The sequence below is a fragment of the Macaca fascicularis genome, chromosome 11 (assembly GCF_037993035.2).
Source record: "Macaca fascicularis isolate 582-1 chromosome 11, T2T-MFA8v1.1".
Classification (NCBI taxonomy): domain Eukaryota; kingdom Metazoa; phylum Chordata; class Mammalia; order Primates; family Cercopithecidae; genus Macaca; species Macaca fascicularis.
The window spans coordinates 123,880,359-123,898,012 of NC_088385.1; the positions used below are offsets into that span (position 1 = coordinate 123,880,359).

At 43.3% G+C, this 17,654-nt stretch overlaps 1 protein-coding gene across 26 annotated transcripts in view; it reads left to right on the forward strand.

The window, feature by feature from the left end:
- The first annotated feature begins 417 nt into the window (after window positions 1-417).
- FBXW8 (F-box and WD repeat domain containing 8) overlaps window positions 418-17,654 on the forward strand; it is a 115,686-nt gene continuing 98,449 nt past the window's right edge. For 19 of the 26 annotated variants that reach the window (XR_012420711.1, XR_012420709.1, XR_001483652.4 and 16 more), the window contains exons 1-2: window positions 418-808; window positions 12,489-12,593. Coding sequence is in view for 8 of the 26 variants with exons in the window: in XM_005572347.5 (XP_005572404.1) it covers window positions 491-808; window positions 12,489-12,593 (423 nt within the window). In the remaining 18 variants the exon portion in view is untranslated. The remainder of the gene's footprint in view (window positions 809-12,488; window positions 12,594-17,654) is intronic. The other 7 variants (XR_012420719.1, XM_005572349.5, XM_074007979.1 and 4 more) reach the window with 2 other exon arrangements.

Genomic DNA, 17,654 nt, shown 5'->3' on the forward strand with positions numbered 1-17,654 from the left:
CTTACTCCCCTTACCTTACCTTATTTTGTTTTCTTCCTAATACCTATCACTGATTCAAATGTTCATATTTCTTTGTTTAAAGTCTCCCTTCCCACTTAAACGCATGCTCCCAGACGTCAGGGTTTTTTGTTTTGTTTTGCAGATTTAAATGCTGAATTCTCGGTGCCTGGCATATAGTAGTCGCTCAATGCATGTTTGTTGAATGAAGGAACAATGCTCGGCGCAAAGTCAGAGCTTAGCAAAAGTGATAGGCAGGAGAGCTGACCGGCTGAAGAGCAGCTGCGTAGACCTCCGCCTGGGCACCACAAGCCAGACCACCACTTGCGCACAGGGGCAGCGCGGAGGGCGTGGCGGGGGCGTGGCCGCCCACCCGGAACCCTAGAGCTGCGGCAACAGCGGCTTCCGGCCGCGGCGGACACTTCCCTGGAAGGGACTGTCCCGTGGCACCCGGTGGAACCGAGGAGAACGTGGAGCGCCGGGAGCAGTGAATATGGACGACTGCAGCCTGGATGAGTTCCGTCGGCGCTGGCAGGAGGAGCTGGCGCAGGCCCAGGCGCCGAGGAAGCGGCGACGGCCCGAGGCTGCAGAGAGGTGGGCTCGGCGGCCGGAGGTGGTCCCCGGGCGCGGCGAACAGGCCTCGGGGGACCCGGCGCTGGCCCAGGGTCTCCTGGAGGGCGCGGGGAGGCCCCCGGCAGCGCGGGCGACTCGGACCGAGGGGCAGGACGTGGCGAGCCGCTCCCGTTCTCCTCTGGCCCGCGAGGGTGCCGGGGGCGGGGAGCAGCTGGTGGACCAGCTCATCCGCGACCTGGTGAGTGGCCGTCGCCTCCCCCACCCCGCCCCCCGATGCCTGCGCCGGCCCCCGCCCCCAGGACAAACCCCTGCAGTGATTTGGAGAGTAACTCTGTGCCATCAGTTGCCCGAGAAAATGAGTAGACGCACAAACACCGATGTTTGTGCGTGCATAGGGTCTTTCTGGAAGCAGCGCTTCTCAACCAGGGCGATTTTGTTCCCCCAGGTGTGTCAGTGTCTGCAGACATTTTTGGGTGCCTCATCGGGGTGTGTTTGTGTGCATGTTACTGAGCATCTAGTGGTTAGAGGCCAGAGATGCTCGTGAACATCCTACAATGAACAGGACAGCACGCACAAAAAATTATCCAGGCCAAAATGTCAGTAAGTGTGGGGTTGAGAAACCTGCTCTTGAAAGCTACCTAAACTTTGAACAAAGGTTGCCTTTGAAAAGGAGTACCCAGGTAATGGATAGGAAGGAATTTTGCCTTTTCTTTGTATACTGTTTGCACTATTTAATTTTTGCAACCGTGCAAAAAAATTAACTCAGAAAAAAAGGAGGAAGAGGAGGAAGAATCTCTTGGGCACTTTAATTAGGATAGAGTTTATCTTTTTGTGGGGCATGGATCCCTTGGAGAATATGGAGGAAGCTGGGGACCCTCTGTCCGTTAAAAATAACCACCTTCAAAAAGTTGGGAAAATCAAGAACAGCTGAAATGCATCCGTGGCTCACAGGTTAAGCGGACAAGGCACCAGGTTCTAATGGTTTGATTTAAATTAGGCCCAAAGGAAGTTTCTACAGCTTTCCAGTTGGGAACCCACTTTTTTTTTTTTTCTGTTTTTTTTTTTTTTTTGAGACAGGGTCTTGCCCTGTTGCCCAGGCTACAGTGTAGTGTTGCACTCCTGGCCCACTGCAGCCTCAAATTGCCTGGCTCAAGCCATCCTCTTCCCTCAGCATCCCGCGTAGCTGGAAGTACACGCATGCACCACCACACTCAGCTAATTTTTAAAATTTTTTTGGTAGAGACAAGGTCTCCCTGTATTGCCCAGTCCGGTCTCAAACTCCTGAGCTCAAGTGATCCTCCCAATTGAGAATAATAATAATTTTTTTTTTTTTTTTTTTTTGAGACTGAGTCTTGCTCTGTCGCCCAGGCTGGAGTGCAGTGGCGCGATATCGGCTTACTGCAAGCTCCGTCTCCCAGGTTCACCCCATTCTCCTGCCTCAGCCTCCCCAGTAGCTGGGACTACAGGCGCCCGCCACCACTCCCGGCTAATTTCTTTTTGTATTTTTAGTAGAGACGGGGTTTCACTGTGTTAGCCAGGATGGTCTCGATCACTTGACCTCGTGATCCGCCTGCCTCGGCTTCCCAAAGTGCTGGGATTACAGGCATGAGCCACCGCGCCCGGCCGAGAATAATTCTTTTTTTTTTTTTTTTTTTTTTGTTTTTTTGTTTTTGAGACAGAGTCTCGCTCTGCCGCCCAGGCTGGAGTGCAGTGGCGTGATCTTGGCTCACTGCAAGCTCCGCCTCCCGGGTTCACGCCATTCTCCTGCCTCAGCCTCCCGAGTAGCTGGGACTACAGGCGCCCGCCACCTCGCCCGGCTAGATTTTTTTTGTATTTTTTAGTAGAGACGGGGTTTCACCGTGTCAGCCAGGATGGTCTCGATCTCCTGACCTCGTGATCCGCCCGTCTCGGCCTCCCAAAGTGCTGGGGAGAATAATTCTTTAAGTGGCAAACTTTCAAGAAATAACGGCTTATTTCATGTAATGTGTAGTTTACTCAAATAGCATTAATAGCTCCTATTTGAGTTTTTACCAAGTGTTTAGTCCTGTGCTCTGCCCTAATTCGAATGTAACAATCCTGTGAGGTAGATTTTAACTCTTCTTTTACAAATGAAGAAACTCAGAGATTCTCTGTAACTTGCCCAGTGTTACCCCAGCTGATAGATTCTGGGGATTGAATTTGGATCCAGGTCTTTTCAATTCCAAGTTTCACCACGTGCACTTGAGTTTGCCTAAGAATCCCTTCAGGCTTTGTTATAATAAAGTTCTGGACCCTCCCCAGACCTGCTAATTCCCTCACCAGGGAAGGGGTCCTGAAATCGGATGACTGGCATGATCAGGCAAGTTTCAGACATTATACTCTACTGTATAGCCTCCTTTGCTTTAAGGTCCTGATTCTCAAGGCTTTCCATTTGTAACACCTTAGAGGTATAGGCATTGATGCCAAAAATAGTAAAGAAGTAAATCAAGTACAGTTGACCTTTGAACAACAGGGGGGTTAGGGAAACTGACCTCCTTGCAGTAAAAAATCTGCATGTAACTTTTGACTCTCCCAGAACTTAACTACTGTTGACCAGAAGCCTTAGAGGTAACAGTCAGATAACGCATATTTTGTATTTTATGTGTGTTACATACTGTAGCCTTACAATAAAGTAAGCTTGAGGAGAAAGTGTCATTAATAAAATTATAAGAGAAAATGTATGTATTCATTAAGTGGAAGTGGCTCATCACAAAGGCCATCATTCTCATTGCCTTCACGCTGGGTAGGCGGCTGCTGCTGCTGCTGCTGCGATGGAGGAATTGGTCTTGCTGTCTCGGTGGCAGAGGTGCAAGGAGAGGCAGGCACATTCGATGCAATGTTTATGGAAAACACCTGCATACAAGTGGACCCAAGCAGTTCAAACCCGTGTTATTCAAGGGTTTGTTGTATTCTAAAAATAGACGGGACCTGCATGCTGGAGGATCTGGAGGGCACATCCGAATGTTTCATGTTGTTGGAAAAGGCCTTCCCTGTCTTCCTGGAATTCACGTCCCTGGTCTCTTCTGATCCCTTCAGAATCACCACATTAGGTACTACTAGGTTCTCTATGAGGAGCTACAACCTTTGGGGCACCTCTAATTTTAAAGGTGCCCTTTAGTACCTATCTTGTGAAGAGGTCATGAAATAGGCATGGAACTTAGCACCAAACCTGGAGTACCGTAAGGGTCCAATAAATGTAAGCTGGTGCCATTTTCATCAGTACTCAGAGTTTGCTATGCTATTTTACTTCCTCTTTGCTGAAACTTATCACCGATGAGCCCTTAACTTCCGCCTCTTGTGAATCCCTGGAGGGCAGGATCTGTTGCCTTACTATTCTACCTCCACCTGCCGTACTAGTACAGTAGGGGCCCTATCTACATTTGTTGAGTTGAAATAATGTGGGCAAAATCACTGCTTCTGACAGCAACTTTATAAAGGCTCTATTGTTGTTAGAACCCTTGAACATTCAAAGCATTCTTCTAGGTTAAGATATGGAGTTTTAAGTCTGCTGAAAGTTTTTTTTTTTTTTTTTTTTTGAGACGGAGTCTCTCTGTGTCACCCAGGCTGGAGTGCAGTGGCCCGATCTCGGCTCACTGCAAGCTCCGCCTCCCGGGTTTACGCCATTCTCCTGCCTCAGCCTCCGAGTAGCTGGGACTACAGGCGCCCGCCACCACGCCCGGCTAGTTTTTTGTATTTTTAGTAGAGACGGGGTTTCACCATGTTAGCCAGGATGGTCTCGATCTCCTGACTTCGTGATCCACCCGCCTCGGCCTCCCAAAGTACTGGGATTACAGGCTTGAGCCACCGCGCCCGGCCATAAAGGCTCTATTGTTGTTAGAACCCTTGAACATTCAAAGCATTCTTCTAGGTTAAGATATGGAGTTTTAAGTCTGCTGAAAGTTTTAATACTGCTGGCCAATATTTAGCACTCACTATGTCAATATTTAACCTGTCAGATCCTGCATCTATGTTGCCAACAAGATAGATTTAATGGCTTAACCTTCTTCTGTTTTTAAGTTAAACACAAATAAGGAAGCTCCCTAATGTGAACACTTTTCTTCTGGCTAACATTCCGTGAGACAGCAAACCAAACCAAATGTGTACTCATGAATTGACTTACCTGGAATAACTTCCTTTCCTCTTTCCTGTTCTTTGCCTACGTTTTAAAGCTCAGCTTGAGTTCTGTCTCCTGTGTTAATTCTTCCCTGATTTCTCCAATCCAAATTTCTCCCTTTCCCCCAACTAAAAAGTTTTTATCCTCAGTGCCGTTCATTTTTTCATGTTATTCACGAATTAGCAGGCCTCTACTTACGAACCTTTTGAAATGATGCCTGTGTATACTAGAACAACTTGTGACTTACATCTGGTCTTTGTTGGAAGGGTCTGCTGCTTGAAGCAGCTTGGGTTTCATTCATTAATCCCATAAATATTTATTAAGTGTCTTCTTAGGACCAGCCACTGTTCCAGGCACTGAAAATATAGCATCGAACAAGAAGGAAAAAAACCTGTGCCCTTGTATAACTTACATGCTGGGGAAGAGGGAGTTAGACAATGGACAAATAATTGTCAGTAATAAAAGTTCTGGAGAAAAAATAAGCAGACGGATAGAGTGTATCTGCCAGGAGAGGGGCTATAATTTTAAATAGTGCCGTCCAACAGGGTCTTTCTGGGAAGGTCACGTTTCATGGAGAACCTACAGGAGGTGAGGACTGAACATACAGAGATCTGGGGGAGGGGATTCTAGGCCAAGACGGGCAAGTGCAAAGGTTCTGTGGTGGCTGGGACCCACACTTAGTTGAATGCTCTGTTGCCTTGATCATTTTCAATGATCTTAATCATTTTTGACCAACGGGCCCCACAAATTCTATAGCCAGTCCTGATGGTGGGAATGTGCCTGCAGTGTTTGAGCCCCCTGTATGTGAACATCTTTACTCTTCACAAAACCACACCCACTGTGGTACCCCTCTGGGACCTGAAACTTCTCCTCTTCCTGTCTTCTCTCCTCGTCATGTCCTAAAGCTCAGATCCCCGTTTGGATTAAAAGGGGGCTCAAAGCAGAGGCCCAGCCCATTTTGCTTCACACCACCCTCCTTCACCACCACAGCCAGCCTCCTGGGATTTCCCCCAGCACTTGCCCTTCTTTAGGTTAGCGTCTTCTACCTTCTTCCCTTGCTAGAGTCCCCAGGGGAGTGAGAATGTGTCTTGAAGCTGGAAAGCCTATTCTCGTAAAAAAAGGATAAATCAAATTCCGTGGACATTTATTGTGCATCTACTGTGTGCAAGGCACTGAGCTAGTTAGATTCTGTAGTATTATAGTTCACTTATATCACCCGCACATACGATCAACAACTATTTATTGAATCCCTTTTGCTCTTCCTCATAGCTAGGCACGGGGATTAGGTTAAATGTTAAGAGATAAATTGTTTTTTTGTGGACTGCTTGGGAGCTTAGCCGCTCTTTATAGCATAGTTTGGAGAAATGATTTCCAACTTCTATAGAGTTGGCTTACTAATGAACTTTGGAGTGCCTTAGGGGACGATCTATATTGCCTGTTGTAGTCTCCTGTATTTATTTCATTTTACATGACAATGACTTACCTCTATAAAAGATTTTAGCTCTTTGAGTGTAGACTATTTCTTATATACTTGCTGACAGCACCTCGCTCACCCTAGCACCTGGTGTGGCCCTGAATTTAGATAGTATTTTGAACATAAGTTACCTTACTTGAAAAATGTGGGCCGGGCGCGGCGGTTCAAGCCTGTAATCCCAACACTTTGGGAGGCTGAGATGGGTGGATCACGAGGTCAGGAGATCGAGACCATCCTGGCTAACACGGTGAAACCCCGTCTCTACTGAAAAATACAAAAAAAAGACAAAACAAAAAACTAGCGGGGCGAGGTGGCGGGTGCCTGTAGTCCCAGCTACTCGGGAGGCTGAGGCAGGAGAATGGCATAAACCCGGGAGGCGGAGCTTGCAGTGAGTTGAGATCCGGCCACTGCACTCCAGCCTGGGCGACAGAGCGAGACTCCATCTCAAAAAAAAAAAAAAAAAAAAATGTGTTGCTTTTCTGCATCTGTGAAAATATCATGTGCTCACTGTAGAAATATTTAGGAAATTAAGAAGAATAGAACAAAATAAAAATCTTTACTGATATCATTGCTTAGAGGCTACCATTGTTAACATTTTGGTGTATTTCTGACATTCTTTTTTTTTTTTTTTTTTTGGAGACAGGATTTCTCTCTTTTGCCTAGGCTGGAGTGCAGTGGTGTGATCATGGCTCGGTAGCCTTGACCTCCCAAACTCAAGCCATCCTCCCACCTCAGCCTCCTAAGTAGCTGGGACTACAGGTGCACGCCACCACACCTGGCTAATTTATTTATTTTTTCTAGAGACGATGTCTCACTATGTTACCTGGGCTGGTCTTGAACTCCTGGCCCCTAATGAGCTGTCCATCTCAGTCGCCCAGTATTGGGATTGCAGATGTGAGCCACTGTGCCTGGTCTATTTCTGACTTTTTTTCTTTTTGTATATAAGAATATATATTTTGAGACAAATTGTGGATTATAAATGGATGCTTGTTTATCTTGACTGCCTTTCAGACCTTCCCCTCCCCCCCGCCCCCACCAGCCAACCAGCTTTTTCCGTCTCAAAGAAGACACAGGTGAAACTGAAACTCATCTATTTCTTCTGATTGAGATTGTGTGGGTCTACTCCGCTCAGCTTTTGCAGTATGTGGAAAGTTGAGATAAACGCCTGTAGAAAACAGTCTCCTTTCAGTCATAGATTTAGTAAAAATGTTATTACAAATCTCTTCTTTGAACTCAAGGTGCTTTTCTCAGTTTCTTAAACCACCACCCAGAGAGATCTTTCATGTTCTTTTTGCCCTGGAGATGTACATTGAGAACAAAAACCTTAAGTCAGTTTCTTCACTTTTTACTGCTTTGGCTTTTAGTAATTATCCCTTCTTCTATTAAACAAGAGAAGACAGATTAAATTTCTAACAGTAAGGCACAAAACCAATCCATTTACAGAATTAGTCTTACATTAGCACATAGGAATACAAATCAGCCTCCCTGGGGATGGATCTCTTTGCAATTTCTCTCAGTGTTTTTGGAGTAAGTCCAGTAGACTTTGGGAAAATCTAGTATTCACTGACTTTAAATTAACCAAGTAATATGACCCATTTGTGTGTGTGTGAGTGTGTGTGTGTGTGTGTGTTCCTTGACTAGGAGAGAGGGGATGGATAGATTTTTATATCTGCCTATGATGTGGGGTTGTGTTCTCAACTTTTAGTGTGCATGACGATCACCTGAGAAAGAGATGCTTAAGCCGGGTATGGTGATTCACGCCTATAATCCCAGCACTCTGGGATGCCAAGGCAGGTGGAGGCTGAGAGTTCGAGACCAGCCTGGCCAACATGACAAAACCCTGTTTCTACTAAAAAATACAAAAATTAGCTAGGTGTGATGATGTGTGCCTGTAATCTCAGCTACTTGGGAGGCTGAGGCATGAGAATCACTTGAACCTGGGAGGCAGAGGTTTCATTGAGCCAGGATCATGCCACTGCACTCCAGACTGGGCGACAGAGCAAGACTCCATCTCAAAAGAAAAAGAGGTGCTTGAGCCCTAAATCTGGAAATTCGGGGCAGTAGGTCTGGGTAGGGCCCTTGGCATTTTTTTTTTTTTTAGTTCCACAGGTGATTTTGATGTGTAATACAGGACAAAAGTCCCCAATAGTGGTAGAGAGTCGATATCTGGGACATTGTCAAAGAATTAAAAAACAAGGTTGTATGTTATCAAACAGATTCTTTTCCTGAACATTGAAGGAATACTAATATTTTGAATTTATTGGTCTCCTATAGAATAAATTTGGCCATTCTCAGGAATTGCTGGGAGCTATTCAACTACTGCAAAATTATTTTCTCCAGATATTGTAGCCATGTTGATACTTGTATAGTTTGACCAGATTTCCCTATTTTAATATTTCCAATGTCTTTAATTCCTTTTCCTTCCTTTTTCTTTGTTTCTGAAATGCCAAGTTGTCCATTTTCATGTTTTTAATTCAGTGTAGAGTTGGGTTAATATGGCCCATAACTTTTTGGATGGCTATGTGCTTTGCAGTAGTCTAGGTGGAAGACTGATAGCATCTTTTATTTTTTTAATTTTTAATTGACACATTATAATTGTACATATTTATGGGGCACAGTGTGATACATGTATACAATGTATATTGACCAAATCAGGGTAATTAACATATCCATCACCTAAAACATTTATTATTTGCATTGTAAACATTCAAAATCTGCTCTTCTAGCTATTTGAAAATATACAATAAATTGTTGTGAATTATAGTCAACCTGTAGTGCTACAGAGAACCAGAACTTCCTGTCTAGCTGCACTTTTTATCCGTTAACCAACCTCTGGCTGATAGTGTCTTTCAGATAACAAGGTATTTCTCTGCACAGTAGTAGCAAGTAGTGTTTTTGACCTACATTTATGAACTGTGGGAAGTAACCAATCAGAGTGCCTAAGACATTCTGCCGCCGCGACAGTAGTAGGATTTACGTGGTTACTAGACCACAGCTTTTGTTGTCCAGGATGTGGCTTCACATCCTTGTCACATCATGCACACTTATAAAAGAGGTGTGTTTTCAACCACAGGGCCAGATATGCTCACAACTCTGTCTCTTGTAAGGTGTTTCCCAAATGATATTTCCAATAATAACAAACTGAAGTTGATGAATCAGTTACTAAACCTTGAATTTACTCTGGTTTGTTGGTTGGCTGGTGGAGTGATGTCACTCATTTATCTGCATTCTGGTATCCTCCTCAAGGAGGGGAGAGGAAGTAGCTTACCTAGATTAATGTCTCTGGAGGTGTGCGTAAGAACCCTTGGGAATATGTTGAACACAGGACTATCATGGGTCGTGTCTATCGCTTTGGTAAAAAAAAAAAAAAAAAAAAAGATTGAACTTTTCAAAAAATAGATTCTGAAATGGAGATTTGCATGTAGGTGCTTTAGTGGATTTTCCTTTCGGAGAGATCCTGAACTGAGCAAGGGGGCCAGGCCTTTGTACCCAGCCATGGACTAGTCATTGGATACAGGCTGCCTTAGCGGAGATGGGAGGGGATGCAACTTGGGTGAGGCAGCTTGTTTGACCAGTGCCTGTGAAGGGACTCAGCTGTCAGTCAACAGCAGGCAACATTTTCATCTAGGGGAATGAGTGGGACCGAAGCGGGATCTGAGTGACCCACTGCAGTATGGATGATAGGGACCATTAATAGAATGTCATGCCAGAATTAGTCTTTAAGTGTGCAGCATGAAACTTGAGCATTTGGTCTCCTCACCTTGGGGGGGATCTACATATTTCTTGAGATGTGGACCTTCCTTTAGTGTATTGGTTTCTTTTTTTTCCCTATCATTTTCCAGTGGTTAGCCACACGGAAGGTCATCTACATGAAAGTCTGGGACTTTTATCTCTTTTGGAGTTTAGATAATAATTCTGACAGCACGGTGATTTTTTAAAGTTTGGCTGTGTAACGTCATTTACAAAATTACAGTTCAATGCTTTGAAACAGTGGTTGCCCTTCGGAACTTGTAAATGATCAAGAACCATCATAATGCATGCATTAACAGTGAGACCAGCATGGGGTCTCATTTTTATTCTTAATAGCATACCTGTTTCATAGAGTGCTTTTACCTGTTTTACAGATGAGAAAGCACAGATGCACTTAACCTGGTTGCTTGTTGGTAAGGTGAGCGAACACATGTATCAGTTTGAATCTCTGCTCTGAACCTCCATGCTGGGTTGCATTCCAGAGATTATGCTGGTTGGGATCAAGGATGCTGGTGGCAGGGCTAGGGTGATGCCAAGATACAGGCATTATCTTCCGTGATGAGGATGGAGGCTAGGCCAACGGAGTAGGCAAAAGATGGAAGGCTCCTGTTACCAGAGGTGTGACTTTTCTGTACCAGAATAGCTAAAAACAAAGATAAGGGTGTCCTTTGTCTCGTCAGAGTAGTGTCAAGTCCAGAAACCAGTTCCTAGTGAGTCTTAAATGGGACCAATTGAAGAAAGCGATGCCTGGCAAGTCTCTAACAGTGAAAGGCTAAATGAGACTTCAGTTTCAATGAACGTAGGCTTTTCCTTGCCTTTGTTCGGGTTGTAGGAGGATAAGGAACATTTTTCTCTTGTTTCTTTACCAAGTAGGTAAAGAAGGCCTCTCCACAAGGTCAAAATAATCCAAAAAAGAAAGCAGGAGGAAGACCATGATTACAAATGAAAGTTTCATCTCGAGTGTAGCTTTCCTTGGCAAGCAGTGACTCCCTCCAGTGTTGATTTGAGGAGTCTCAAGTTGTATCTGGGCCGAGAGAGAAAGTGATGCCTCCTTTTCTTGATGAGTAAAGCCAGTTAGTTGTGGGAGGGGACGGAGCCTGACATTAAACCAATGACTTTCCATTATTTTTTTAGGCAAGCACCCCTGAGCCTTCTAATTACACTTGCAGATTTGTTTTCCCTTTTTTTTTTTTTTTTTTCTGTATGGCCAAAATTCCTCTCTTGATTTAACATTCTGTTCCTTCTCTTTGCCCACAGAGAGCTGTCAACTCTTACTCTTTTTTTCCTCCAGAGATCCCTTTTGGCCTTCATCCTTTGCGCTATTTTTGCAGTTAAATACTGCATTTCCTCTTTATGCTCTGGGCTGTCTTTTAGCCCCGAGATTCCTAGATGAACAGAAACTTCATTCCAGAAAAATCTTTACCCTAAGTCTTGGTAGGGTCTAAATCAGTGCTTAGACTCCCTTAAAAAACACTGAGGTGATTTTTTGTTTGTTTGCTTTGAGACAGCAGCCTTGCAATATGTAAGACCTCTGCATTTGACTAGTGAATTAACAATTCGCTTGTAAGCAGTAAGTCACTGATGTCAGCCAAAGCTTATTAGAAATGGATTTTATTAAGCGAATGCTATTGGGACACAGAGTGCAGCTTTTCCTAGCTTTGCAGAAGCCCATACCAAAGTGAGCTTTGGCAGGTGGATTAGGAACAGGCAGAGGGGTACATACGTACGCTTGGCTTTTTTTCTGTTTTACACTCATATTGCTTTGTGCTACCAGGATCGTCATGACAGCCTTATCTCTCAAATAAAGCCCGTTACCTCATCTCTAATTGCTTATCCAAAGGCAGTCGAGCTCTGATTTCTTTGCATTAATAAATGACACCGAAGAAGAACTGCTTTGTTTGCACTGGCCTGCTCAGGTTAACCAGTGTAAGCCCCTGAGAGCATTAGGAAACCTTGCACTTCTCCAGTGGCCAAGGAGAGGTGGCGTTCACCTCCATCAAGAGCAGTGTCTGCTTGTTTACTTTTTGCTTGTGTTTATAGCCCTATTCTTTTCCCAGTGAAAACCCCTTAGTGACCTAAAGCAGCTTTTCTCTAGCTGTGTGTGCTCACTCCCTTCCTAGTTGGGAGGAGTGGTGGTTGTCCTGGGAGGAGGGGTGGCCTCCCTGATTTCAAGGCTCACTTTCTTGGCCGCCTGCTGCTCACCTTTCCTTAGAGGTCAGGAGGCTTTCCACAGACCTTGGCACTGATTCCTGTGCCATACACCAGGCTGGAAGATAGCACCCCTGCTGCTTTGTGAAGCACCATGGGAAATGGTCACATGGGTTTCCTAAGTGAATATGAGGAGTGGAGGCGTAGAGGGCTCAGAGAATGGAGGATGGCTGGCAGGTTCTGAAATAGTTCCATGACTGCCTCGTGAAACAGTACGGATGCCTCCCTCCTGGGAAACAGCCTCATCTATCTTATTACCACCTAAGAATATCTCTGGTCATTTAAAGGGCCTGTAAATTTGAGTTATTACCATATCTAAGAATTGTAAACTTACTTCCTTTTTTTTTCCCTCAGAATGAAATGAATGATGTGCCTTTCTTTGATATCCAACTGCCTTATGAATTGGCAATCAATATATTTCAGTATCTGGACAGGAAAGAACTAGGAAGATGTGCACAGGTAAGCTGTCGCCAACAGATGTTCAAGATTTTCCTAAATGTGTGATTAAAGTATAGGACTCTCCTAGGTAATAGAAATTTACTCACAGAATTATAAACTTTGCAGAATTAATGACTTGGATGGCAAGTTTACTTGAAGGAAAGCCACCTTGACCTTAAAGGATTATGTTCCACATCACCACTCGGTGTGTGTCTTTCTGTGGCCCAAGAGCTCTTTTCTCCCTGAGTCTGAGTTATGGCTGACCTGTGGCAGTGTGCTGGTGGCCGACAACTTGGTGCTCAGCCTTTATTGAGCTTGTCTGTGCTATTAATGTACCCACAGTTTTTAATGCAAAGATGTGAGCCCTTGGTTAAATTGAGCCAGTTGTTAGGTTGGTAGCTGAGGGGTCAGCTCGGGGACAGAACATGTTTTAGGTGAAGTCATGTCTTAGGTGTATAGTCCAAAGTACCCTTTAAATGTTAGTAACTCACTCAGTGAGGTGCAAGGCGGGTGAGAACTGAGACCCACCAAGGGAGTTGCAAATCAGTGTCACCCGTCTCACGCTTACTCTGGGGCATATGCCTGTGGAGTGGAATGGTGGGAGATATCGTTTAGGCCAAACTGCATTGTGTTTAGGAATCATGGGGGAATCTTGATAAAATGCAGATTCAGATTCAGGAGATTTGGTGGTGGGGCCTGATAGTCTACTTTCTTTTTTTTTTTTGAGACGGAGTTTTGCTCTGTCGCCCAGGCTGGAGTGCAGTGGGACGATCTTGGCTCCCTGCAACCTCTGCCTCCCGGGCCTAAGCAGTTTTCCTGCCTCAGCCTCCCGAGTAGCTGGGACTACAGGCACGTGCTGCCATGCCCAGCTGATTTTTGTATTTTTAGTAGAGATGGGGTTTCACTGGCCAGGCTGATTTCAAACTCCTGATCTCAGGTGATCTGCTGCCTTGGCCTCTCAAAGTGCTGGAATTACAGGCATGAACCACTGCCGGCCCCATTGAGTCTACTTTCTAAGCAGGGGATGCCAGTGTGGCTTTGGCCACACTTTGAAAGAGGCAAAGGTTTATGCCATTAAAATTGTTCTCTCGTTCTCGTCTTTTTGGCCAAGAGTGTGTGATTGATTTTTCTTTTCTTTTTTTGAGGCAAAGTCTTGCTCTGTCACCCAGGCTGGAGTGCAGTGGCATGATCTTGTCTTCCTGCAACCTCTGCCTCCTGGGTTCAAGCTATTCTCTTGCCTCAGCCACCCAAGTCGCTGGGATTACAGGTGCATGCCACCACACGCAGCTAATTTTGTATTTTTATTAGAGTCAGGATTTTTGTCATATTGGCCAGGCTGGTCTCAAACTCCTGACCCCAAGTAATCCACCCACCTCAGCCTCCCAAAGTGCTGGGATTATAGGCATGAGCCACTGCGCCTGGCCTGATTTTTCTTTTTTAAAAATTTCGTTTTATTTTTTTAAATGGACAAATAAAGTTATATATATTTATCAGGTATAACATGATTTTTGAAATATCTATGCATTGTGGAATGGCTCAGTTGAGGTAACTAACATGTATTACCTCACATACTTATTTTCTGTGGTGAGAACACTTAAAATCTATTCTCTTAGTGATTTTCAAGTATACATCATTAACTAAAGTCACTATACTGTACAGTAGAGCTCTAAACTTATTTCTCCCATCTAACTGAAATTTTGTATCCTTTGACATCTTTCCAGTGTCCCATCCTGCCCCGCCAGCCACTGGTAACCACCATTCTACTCTCTACTTCTATGAGCTTAGCTTTTTTAGATTCTGCGTTTAAGTGAGATCATGCAATATTTGTCTTTCTGTGGCTGGCTTATTTCACTTAACATAATGCCCTCTAGGTTCACCTACCATGTTGTTGTAAATGACATGATTTCCTTCTTTTTTTTTTTTTAAAGGCTGAACAGTATTCCATTGTGTATACATACCACATTATCTGTCATTTATCTGTTGATTCTGTATCTTGGCTGTTGTGAATAATGCTGCAGTGAGTCTGGGAGTACAGAGATCACTTTGACATACTGATTTCACTTCTTTGGATGTATACCCAGCAACCAGAATTGCTGAATCATATGGTAGTTTTATTTTTAATATTCTAAGGAACCTCTATTTCCTTAATGGCTGTGCTAATTTCCATTCCCACTAACAGTGTGCAAGGGTTCCCTTCTCTCCATGTCTTTGCCAGCACTTGTTTTGTCTTTTTGGTAATAGCCATTCTGACAGGTGTAGTTTTAATTTGCATTTCTCTGATGATTAGTACTGTTGAGCATTTTTAAATATACCTATTGGCCATTTGTATGTCGTCTTTTGAGAAATGTCTATTCAGGTCCTTTGTTCATTTTTAAATTGGGTTTTTTGTCTTCTTTCTGTTGAGTTATTTGAGTTCCTTATGTAATATTTTGGATATTAACTGCTTATCAGATACATGGTTTGGAAATATATTTTCTCATTTTGTAGGTTGTCTCTGTACTCTGTTGATTGTTTCCTTTGCTGTGCAAAAGCTTTTTAGTTTGATGTAATCCCATTTGTCTGTTTTTGTTGCCTGTTCTTTTGGGGTCATATCCAAAAAATCATTACCTATAACCAGTGTCATGGAGTTTTCCCCTAAGTTTCTTTCTCATAGTTTTACAGTTTCAACTCTTATGTTTAAGATTTTAATCCATTTTGAGTTTATTTATTTATTTTTTATTGAGACAGAGTCTCACTCTATTGCCCAGGCTGGCATGCAGTGGTGCGATTGTAGCTCACTGTAGCCTCGAACTTTTGGGCTCACATGATTCTCCCACCTGAACCTCCAGAGTAGCTGGGACTATGGGCTCACGTCAACATGCCCAGCTAACTTTTAAATTTTTTGTAAGGACAGGGTCTTGCTTTGTTGCCCAGGCTAGTCTTGAACTCCTGGCTTCAAGTGAGAGTTAACTTCTTTATAATAGTGTGAGATGAGGATCTAACTTCATTCTTCTGTATGTGGATATCCACTTTTCACAACATCATTTATTGAAGAGACTTTTTTCCCCATTGTGTGTTCTTAGTGCCTTCGTTGAAAATCAGTTGACTGTAAATGCACAGACTTATTTTTGGACTGTCAATTCTGTTCTACTGGTCTATGTATCTGTTTTTATGCCAGTGCCATGCTGTTTATATTGCTATAGCTTTGTAGTATATTTTGAAATGAGGTATTGTGATGCCTCCAGCATTGTTCTTTTTGCTCAGGATTGCTTTGGCTATTTGCAATGTTTTGTGTTTGTATACAAATTGTATCATTGTTTTTTTCTATATCTGTGAAAAATGTCTTTGGAATTTTGATAGAGATTGCATTTCACTCACTTTGAGTACTATGGACATTTGGATAATCATCTTCCAATCCATGAACATGGAATATTTTTCTATTTATTTGTATCTTCCCTTTTCTCCTTAGTGTTTTATAGTTTTCAGCATATTGGTCTTTAGCTTCCTTGGTTGAATTTGTTCCTAAGTATTTATTTTTGGTGTGGCTATTGTGAATGGGATTATTTTCTTGATTTCTTTTACAGATAGCTTGTTGTTAGTGTATACAAACTCTATTGATTTTTGTATATTGATTTTGTACCCTGCAGTATCACTGAATTTGTTTATTAGTTTCTTGGTGGGGTATTTAGGGTTTCGTATGTTTATGTTTAGATTGTCTAAACAGGAACAGAATAACTTCCTCCTTTTTACTGGGATGCCTTTTATTTCTTTCTGTTGCCTAATCGCTGTGACTGGGACTTCTAGTACTATGTCGAATGGAAGTGGTGAGAGTGTGCATCCTTGTCTTATTCCTGAAGAAAAGCTTTTAACTTTTCACTGAGTATGATGTTAGCTTTGGTTTTGTCACATGTGACCTTTATTGTGTTAAAGTCCATGTCTTCTATACCTCATTTATTAAGAGTTTTTATCATGAAAGGATCTTGAATGTTCTCAGATGCTTTTTCTGCACCTAATTGAGATGATCACACCGTTTTTCTCCTTCATTCTGTTAATGCATTGTATTACGTTTATAGATTTCTGTTGATTTTTCATAAGTTAAATGGGTGTTTGATTGCTAACCATTTGGCCTTTGATGGACAACTGTATTCTCTAGGAGACACTGGAGTATCCATTCTCCATAACTGCCAGAAAATTAGTTTGTTTAGTGGTTAGCATTTTCATCCCTGGATTCTATAACACATTTTACACAGGTGTTTACAGCTTCAGGAGAAAGGGTTTGCAAAATTCACTGGTAGGAAAACTACATAAAATTCAAAGCACCACCAAGACTATGAAGTTCAGCACATGAAGGTGGTTTGAGAGTGGTGAAAACTGTAGCCAAATTTAGACTCTAGAGCTTGCTACCTCCATGGCAGTTCAGTGAAATCACACATGATACAGGACCATTTAGACAGTTTATGGTGTTCTACTCTTTCTTTTTCTTTGATAGAGTCTCACTGTCGCCAGGCTGGAGTGCAGTGGCGCGATCTCGGCTCACTGCAACCTCTGCCTCCCAGGTTCAAGTGATTCTTCTGCCTCAGCCTCCCAAGTAGCTGAGACTACAGGTGTGCCACCACGCCCGGCTAATTTTTGTATTTTTAGCGGAGAAGGGTTTCAGCATGTTGGCCAGGATGGTCTCCATCTCTTGACCTTGTGATCCACCTGCCTCGGCCTCCCGAAGTGCTGAGATTACAGGCGTGAGCCACCATGCCCAGCCGTTCTACTCTTTCTTTAATGATTAAGCATTTTGCTTAATCATTTTTCTACTTGAATATGAATTTGAAAGAATTTTCAATATTCTTGATTGTTGCAGTATTGCTTAAGTGGGGGCATTGGCAAATATTTTTTGATGCAGCGTGTGTGTCTTTAGGAAATGATGGAAATTATTTAAAGGCTAAAATTCACTTAAAAAATGTGCTGAAGTGTGAACTGTGCTCAGAGCCTATCAGTCGCATTAAGCATGAGTACCTATATTGTTTTCTTTCCCCTTGGAAATTTGATTTGTTATATTCTAACTTTACACATTGGCCCTGCTCCCAAGAGTTGAAAACAAGAGTGTAGCTA